The sequence below is a fragment of the Hevea brasiliensis genome, chromosome 3 (assembly GCF_030052815.1).
Source record: "Hevea brasiliensis isolate MT/VB/25A 57/8 chromosome 3, ASM3005281v1, whole genome shotgun sequence".
NCBI classification, from domain to species: Eukaryota; Viridiplantae; Streptophyta; class Magnoliopsida; order Malpighiales; family Euphorbiaceae; genus Hevea; species Hevea brasiliensis.
The window spans coordinates 3,242,812-3,251,592 of NC_079495.1; the positions used below are offsets into that span (position 1 = coordinate 3,242,812).

Here is an 8,781-nt window from a genome sequence, read left to right on the forward strand (position 1 = left end):
TTTTAGCACAAATTGGAGAACCTCAAAAGAAAATTGTTAGATTGAGAGCCCAACAAGACTACTAGCAACATTGCAACCTCTTCCTCTTCCTCTTCCTCCTCCAGCTATCATGAAAAAAAAAAAAAAAAAAAACCATTATTTTTTTACTCTTAAATGATCTCCATATAATTAATAAGACCCATTAAACGATAAACACCAATCCCAATATACTTAAATCCTCAGTCAGCTTCCCCTTGCTTACAGACTGCAATCAGGTCCCCTATGTGACAATTCCTGTACCTCTTTTAATTAATCAATTTCTCACCTCGACATTGTCATCTCCTTGGATCCTGATTAGTAGACCAACTAAACAAAATGTCAGTGAGAATTAGGGATTTACTAATTTTGATCTCCTTTACTAAGCTTCAACCCATAATTCTCCCACAAGTTCTCCCCCCCATCCCCCATCAAGTATCGAAAGCAGCTATCACTCACTGCATTTCCAGCATTAGAATTTGCTGGTGAACAACCTTCATTTGCTTGAAGCCTCACTGTTTCTGGTCCTTGTTCGTTGATCTCACAATAATCTCCTGCAGGATTGTATATAGACTCATTGTTTTGGAAGTAACAACAGCCTCTTGAATTCTCCTTGCGTTTCTTATTGCTACCCTCCTTGGTTTTCCTTGTATAATTGTTGATGCTATCCCATTTCTCCTTGCACATCAAGGCACTCCTTTCATAGCCCATACAAGCCATCTTTGCAGATATGTCCTCCCATAAAGCCTCCTCCTCGTCCATGCACCCATTTTGCTGAAACCTTGATCCCATGTTACTTCTCAATTGCATTAGTCTTGTAACTTCAGCTTCTGTCCAGCTATCGCATTGTGCTCTTTCACTTCCATTTTCAATCCCATTTTCTCTTTGATTTTGAATCTCATGAGCCCTCATCAGTTCTTCGGGAGACGAAGCATTTGTTTCTCTTCCTGTTAATTTTCGCAAGGTTTCCATTAAAGCAGCATCACGAGCCTCGATCCAGGCTCGCTCCTTAGCCCAAAACTTCTGCTCTCTATCTAACCTGGCAGCTTCTTGTTTCCTCCATTCTTCCTCTCTGAAAGTTCTCTCTTGCTCCTTTTGCTCCATGGTCTTTGTCAATTTCTCCAACCATGCCTCTTGCCTCTCAATTAGCTTCCTCATCTGCGAATCGATAAAGTCTTTTATCTTTGCCTTCCAGCTCTTTCCATCTCTTCTCTTCCTTCTCTTTTCTGTTGAATCATTCTCCACTAATGTAGCCGTGCTTAGATCATTGTCCTCAGAAGAAGAGGTATCGAATTCGGAGGAGTTGGAGAGACTATGACTATTACAAAGCTTTTGAGAATGAAAGATCTCATTGTTTGCTTGAGTACCTGTGTGAAATCGATGACTACTTCCAACAAATTGGGTTTCTGGAAATGAGGCAGGATTGTTTGTCTCTCCATAAAGAGCTTCAAGTTGCCTAAAGAATCTATAGTGCTTACCATCTTGTCTTCCTGCTTTTCCTTCCTTAGTCTTCTTGTAGTACTTGTACAAGTTTTCAAACTTTTCCCTGCATTTCTTGCCACTTCTCTGATACCCATGCTCCTCAGACATGATCCTATATATTTGGATATATATTAAAATGAAAAAAAAAAAAAAGAAAAAATGATTAATATGATGATAATAGAGAGAAGAAGTGAAGTCATGACAGATGGAGAGGAACCCTAGATTGAAGTGTTAACAACCCAATAAAGTTCATGCGATAATGAGCTTTGATAATGCTGTGTTAGGCACTGTTAGTTGATGTTCTTTTGTTGCTGGGTAGTTGTAGTTTGCCTAATTTAGTATGCGACTATTCAAATTGCTAAACAAAGGTAAGGCCTATGAGCGTAGTTGCCCATTAGCAGATGAGTATCTAAGGCTAAGGATCCAAAGCTTAGCCGTTTTTTAGGAAAAAAAAGACCAGTGACACTTGCACCGGAAATAAAGGTACACATTTTCAAATTGGAAAAACGAGTCAGACATGGAGAGATACGCAACCCCATCAGCCATTTTTCAAACACGAAATCACAAGAACGAAATTAAGAAGAAAACTATAACACCAGAATATGTTAGTGAGCAGTAATTTTCTTAGTCAAAAACTGTAAACGAAATTTGCTTCAAAAGTTTTCTTATGCAGCAGCAAAAGAGTAGCACAACGAGTCATTTTTTTGAGCAAAAAGCCACACAGACTTTGTTTGCATCTTCTTATTAATCAGAACAAACAAGTCCTTCTTCCATCATTACCATCAACAAGGAAAAAAAAAGGGAAGAAAGAATGAATAGCGTTTTTGAGAAAAAGAATTGCAAGGGCATATGGATTTTGTTAAAATCTTGTTACTCCATGGCAAAATGAAGCAATATTTGGTAATTAACAGAAGAAAATAAGGGGAAAAAATGGGGAGGAAGATGCTAAACCTCAACCAAACAACCCATTATTTTTTCTTTTCTATTTTATCTTTCTTTAGAGAAAAGGAAGAATGAGAAAAAGAACTAACAGGAAAACAATAATTTTAGTTAGGGTAACATATATAATACCTAGAAACCTCATCCCACAAAGGACCCTTTTGATTAGCCTCCTTAAACTTGGAATCAAGACGAGATCTGATCTCAAGAAGTGTTAAAGTCTCTTGTCGAGGCCACCTTCCAGTGCCACCATCACCACCAAAAGAGCCTACCTCAGCCTCTAACCCACTTAGCGTTGGCGTAGCAGAAGCTGCAGCGACACTGGTATTACCACTATTAGCAGCAGCAGCAGCAGGAGGAGCAGGAGGAGGAGGCGGAGGAGGAGGAAGGACACAAGAAGCAGTAGTAGAATCCGAGTGGAAGTCGTGTAAACCACCACCCCGAGACATCAGCATCATCATGTCGTAGTGGTGGGCCTGTGGTGGCAGATTCCTGTGGGCAGAGAAGAGCTCAGCTGACGGTGGCTGTGGGATGGCAGGGAAGTGGGTTGGCCTCCCACTGATGAATTGCCTGAGATCTATGCTATACTGATTATGGTGATTTTGATCTTCCATTTCCATTTGATTCTTGAAAGAAAGAAAAGAAGAAAGAAAGAAAGAAAGAGAAGGAAAGAAAGAAAGCTAAACAAGGAAGATAAAAGCTTTCGAGAGAGAGAGAGAGAGAGAGAGAGAGAGGGAGAGAGAAAGGAGATAGCGGCAGACTCGGATCGTGTCGTTCACGAAAAAGCTCGAATTTATGCACAGGACCATGGTCCCATGTCTGTTTCCAGCGTGTGTGTGCAAGTTTGGGTAACTACGTACATCTCTCTCCGATTCTCTCCCTTTTATATATGGGATCCCTCTCTTGTATCAGCACTGTGATAAAGCACCCCAAACAAATGCCCACTTGCTTCACTCTCTATTTGGGATTTCTGTTGTTAAAAACTCTTTATGTTTCGTACCCTAATTAAGCTTTGCTCCTATATAATTCGAAGTTTGTTCAACATTAATTTATGTTTGTCAATATGAAGTGGATATGTTGTTAAAGACATTGTTGATTTCCTCTTGTTGTGCTATGCTCTATATTATTTATTTACTTCGTAATAAAGAGATGCAAGATAGGAGATTACATCAAGCAACTACTACTATTAGAGACATTGCTAATACACACAAAAATTTATTTCCGCAAGTATTACAAGCTTCATCAACCTGCTAATCAAGTGCTAGGGAATTCTCAGGCGGGCAAAGAGGATCCACCGAAACATCTTGGGCACGAAGCAAAGAGACCACACAAGCACTATCGCATTCAAGAATGAGCCAATTATGCCCTTCTTCCAACCTGAATTAAGACCTTCAAGTACCGCCCAAAGCTTTGCAGCAACAACTGAACATTTCTCTATCAAAGATACAAATGCACCACAACACTGGCTCAAGCCATCTCTCAACAATTCACCACCAGAAGCCAAGTCATTGCATTATTAAAAGCACCGTCGTTGTTGAGTTTTACTCAACCCGACCTATGAGTTGCCCAACTAATCCACCACCCCATCCGGTGATGAGCAAAGGTAAGCCCAATGGCCATCTGGTTAATTAATAACTTCTATAAACTCATCTTTCCGATCAAGAATGGCTTGGACTGATTAGTAGTTCCAGTGGACTTATCACTAAACAAGAACCCATTCCTTCGATTCCATAGTGATCCAATAGAGTCGATCCGTATCCAGTCCGTAAGAATGGGGTTTTCCTTCTTATTAGTCAATTTTTTACTAAATCCAATATCTATCGAGAAACTCTAACACCATCTTAATAAAGCGAGTAGGTAAATTCAATATCTATTAAGAAACTCTAATACCATCTTAATAAAGTGAGTCAGGCCTATCCTTAGAAACTAATTTAAAGGGAGGAAGTGTCCAAATCTTTATAAAAAGTACATTACCCTTATCTAAAATTGACAAGAAATATTAGCAGAATGTAATCTTAAAATCAGCCAAAGAGATAACTTAACCTCAATACAAAACAGCCCATTAAACTTCATTATCCATCACAATCTTCCGATGAAAAATCTGAAAAATCCATTGAGAGGTAAATTGTGGAACCTAAAAAACAAATTAAATCCCATGAATCAGGTGGAATGAAATTCTACCAGACTATGCTCTCTATTACTAATAATTTAATTTATCAATAATTAAATATAAATTAATCTGGTAGAAGATATATATATAGTGTTTAGGTTTTCAGTTTGATGAGTTTTAATTTGGACAAGTATTTCTAAACCAAATTAATAAAAGGTTTTTGACATAATATAAACCAAATCATGTGACATTGCTAAGTCATTAATTCATCCAAATCTGTTCTTTTCAATTTTAGTTTTTAAGTGGTTTGAATTTTTTTGAAGATTTCACTATTAAATTTTGAAATCTGTAGTTGCAATTTGAGTTTTAATTTTCAGGTTATTAAGCTTTTAATTTTAAAGCCTAAACAAATATACATTGACTTATAAATTTTGTATGACTTTTTTCCTTACAAATAAAATGAGAAATGTGAATGTAAGATTGGATGGTAATGTGATTTTGTTATTAGTATCAATTTGAGCTAGAGATGGTAAATGTATTGGGGTTTAACATAATTAAATTATTTTGAGTTATGTATTGATTTGAGTTAATTATTAGATTGTTAATTAAAAAAATTTAGATTAATTTTATTCATTTATCTTTAATTTATCTTATAAAAATCTTTAAACTTTAATTTAATATATAAATAGCTTTAATGGAAAATGTACTAGATAATAATTAAGATTAAATATATTATTTTACTAATTTAAAAAATAAAGATAAACTATATACAACATGAACCTATATAAAAGAAATCATACATACGTAATTAGGGTTTAAATATTTTCCAAATAAAATAAAATAATTATATATTATTAATTTTTTTCTTACATTAAAATAAAATCAAAGGAATTAAGATAAATTATATATAAATCTTTTAGATATTAACTTAATATCGAATTAAAAAATAATATATGTAAAAATAATATTTATTAATTATAAATATTTAAAAATATTATATTATTTCTAAAAGTATGATTTTATTTTCAATAAATTAAAAATATTTAAACTGCTATAAAGTTGAGGGACAATTATGATAAATCTATTTAAATTAAGATACGATAAGTAAAATTTAGTCATAAATTGATCTGAAAACCTGTAATATTACGTTATGAAGATTTTAGTGAGCATTCAAATTGAAGTTTGAGAATTTTTATGATACATATTGAAATTGAGAGATGATACTGATACAACCACCTAAATTGAAAGATTATGAGTGAAATTAAATAAAAAAATTTAAAACAATTTACATGTATTTTGAATCGAATCGATTTTAGCAATTTTATTTATTTTTGTTTATTTTTATAAAATAATTCTTTTATTCATTTTTATTCATTACATTTAAGTTTTTTTAATTATTTAACATATTTAAAAAATTAAGGAATATTAATTTTTTTTAATTTATTCTTTATTTTTACTAAATATAATAAATATTCATATAAATAATAATTAGATAAAATAAAAATAATTTAATTAATAATTAATATATTTTTATAAAAATGAGGTAATTTAATTATATTTTTAATTATTATATAAAATTTAAATATAATAAATAAATGTAATAAAAAATTAATTTATTTTAAAAAAGGGAAAGACAAAACGAGAAAACATGAACCAATTCTCACGTATAGCCTTTTGGTCCGCAGACCTTGAAATTAAAGTTCACACGAACATAAATAAGCAGTAAATGCACTGTTCGATACCCGAAACTGTTAATGATGTGACCCTCCGCATCCAATTATCATCAGATTTCATTAAGCAAATATTACATACAGTGAACGGCGGCTAATAAATTAATTAATTATGATTGGATGGTAAATTCTCTATAAATTAAATTAAATTCATGCAATGAAATCATTTATTTGCGAATCTTAAGTCTAAAAAATAATAGTCATCGCACTAAGAGAATTTCATTTTTTCAGTTAAAAAAAATTATGCTTAATTAATTTATGAATATTAAATATATTTTGATTATTTTATATTTAATTAATAAATAAATATGATGTAATTTAGGTTATTTATGTTAAAAAATGAGGACAAAGGAGGTAGAGTAGGAATAGCCGCAGAGCAGGGTACAGAGGACAGATGCTAATGAATGAGATGACACGTGGTTAAAGGCAATACGACGAAATGGAGTACAAAAGCGGGCTATTTTGCTGACGCGTGTACAGTTGTTTAGGATCCTGCCTTTTTGACCGTCGCTTCCTCCTCTGTCCCTGTAGGACTTATTTATGGGCTTTTGGCTCTATACGGATTGCAAGTTTCAGGACGTGGAGCCCCAGTTTTGCCAATGCCAACGGCTAGCCGTTTCGATTTCTCGGTCTAGGCCTGACCTACTCCCACTAGCTAGCCATGTGTGGCATCGAGTTTGGCATCAGCTAGCTGCTAGCTTTATGGTTATTAGTGTTCCTATATCGTGGTTTCCGTTGAGATTGGCAGTTAGCAGTTGGAGATTATTTTTGTTGTTGGCAATGCAAGTGGATAACTGATAATACCACAAAAGTTTAGCTAAATGATATGCTGTCTGCCGTTAATTAAAAACTGTCTGTATATTACAAAGGTTTAGAGGTTACAAATGTGACGATTTGGGTTTGGGTTTAAGTTGTTTAGATTTATTTTTTTTATTAGATGATTAAATTTAATCATTTTAATTTGTGAAGTGATTCTAATTATATCGTTATTTAAAAATAATTTTATAATTTTATTTGATAATATTAGTTATTCTGATAACTATATATTATAAAAGTTTAGAGGTTGCAAATGTGACGATTTGGATTTGGGTTTAAGTTGTTTAGATCTTTTTTTTTTAGATGATTAAATTTAGTCATTTTAATTTGTGAATTGATTCTAACTGCATCGCTATTTAAAAATAATTTTATAATTTTATTCGACAATATTAATTATTTTGATAACTATATATTACAAAGGTTTAGAGGTTACAAATGTAAGAATTAGGTTTGGGTTTAAGTTGTTTAGATTTTTTTTTTTTAGATGATTAAATTCAATCATTTTAATTTGTGAATTGATTCTAATTGTATGGCTATTTAAAAATAATTTTAAGATCTTATTCAGTAATATTAACTATTCTAATAACTGTTTAGAGATGATAACAGGTTGGGTTTTTGTTGGTATCTGACCCGATCAAACCCTAATAAGACGAGTTTAGGTAGTATATAATTGAATTTCAGATGAATTTGGGTTTGAAATTTAATACCCACAAGGAGTTCTAGTCAAATTTGAATTTTACATATTAGGTATCTATTATCAGAATCTATTTATATAAATCTTTAATTAAATATAAAATATATGCTTTTTATAATGATATTTATATATTTTATTTTATACAAAATAAAATTGAAATATTTTATGAAATTATATAATTTTTAAAATATAAATTATTAATAAAATAATTTTTTATATAGATTATTAATTAAAATATATAAAAATAAATGAGTTCGGGTATTTATCGAGTAATAGTTTGAAATGGATTTGGATAATTGGGAATAAATTTTAATCAAATTTGATATGGATACCGGTTTTGAAAATATTAATCAGGGTTCGGGTTTTGATATAGTGATTTTTGCGGGTACTCTACTCGTTGTCATCCCTAGGTTGTTTTACTAGCTATTAATGGTTAACTATTTATATAGTGATTTAAAGCATAAGTGCTTAATAAAAATGGCTATTGAATTAATGGTTAAATGTAAAAATAGTGGTAAATCTGATCAAAATGCTCTTTCAACTTATAAAAGTTAGAAAGAGTAACTTTTCATAAACTACTCCCTCAATCTCTAATCACTACTATAAACATTATGACCTCGTTTAGCAATATTAGTTGTTCTAATAGTTGTTAGCCATTTCAGTAGCTGTAAATTATTTTACTAGCTGTTAGCTAGTAGATATTAACTTTTGATAATTAGTTATTTATATAATTGTTAAAGTAAAAATATTATGTAAAAAATAGTTATTGAATTAGCAATTAAATATAAAATTAATAATATAATCTTATTGACCGTAGTAAAAATACTCTCACAACCTTTAAAAGTTAAAATGAGTAACTTTTCATAAACTATTTTCTCAACCTCTAAATAATTATATGAATATTATGTTATCAAACAATATAAATTAGAGAAATATTATTTTAACCTAATTGAAACATCAAACGTTATCTCAAAGTTATTGTTGAAAGGCCCTTA

At 31.6% G+C, this 8,781-nt stretch overlaps 1 protein-coding gene across 1 annotated transcript; it reads right to left on the reverse strand.

The window, feature by feature from the left end:
• Positions 1-3,427, reverse strand: LOC110663717 (trihelix transcription factor PTL). Its single transcript, XM_058143617.1, has 2 exons — positions 2,569-3,427; positions 1-1,609 (listed from the first exon to the last, which is right to left on the reverse strand). The coding sequence occupies exons 1-2, from the start codon at positions 3,054-3,056 to the stop codon at positions 379-381; spliced, it is 1,719 nt and encodes a 572-aa protein (XP_057999600.1). The 5' UTR covers positions 3,057-3,427; the 3' UTR covers positions 1-378.
• Positions 3,428-8,781: the final 5,354 nt, after the last annotated feature.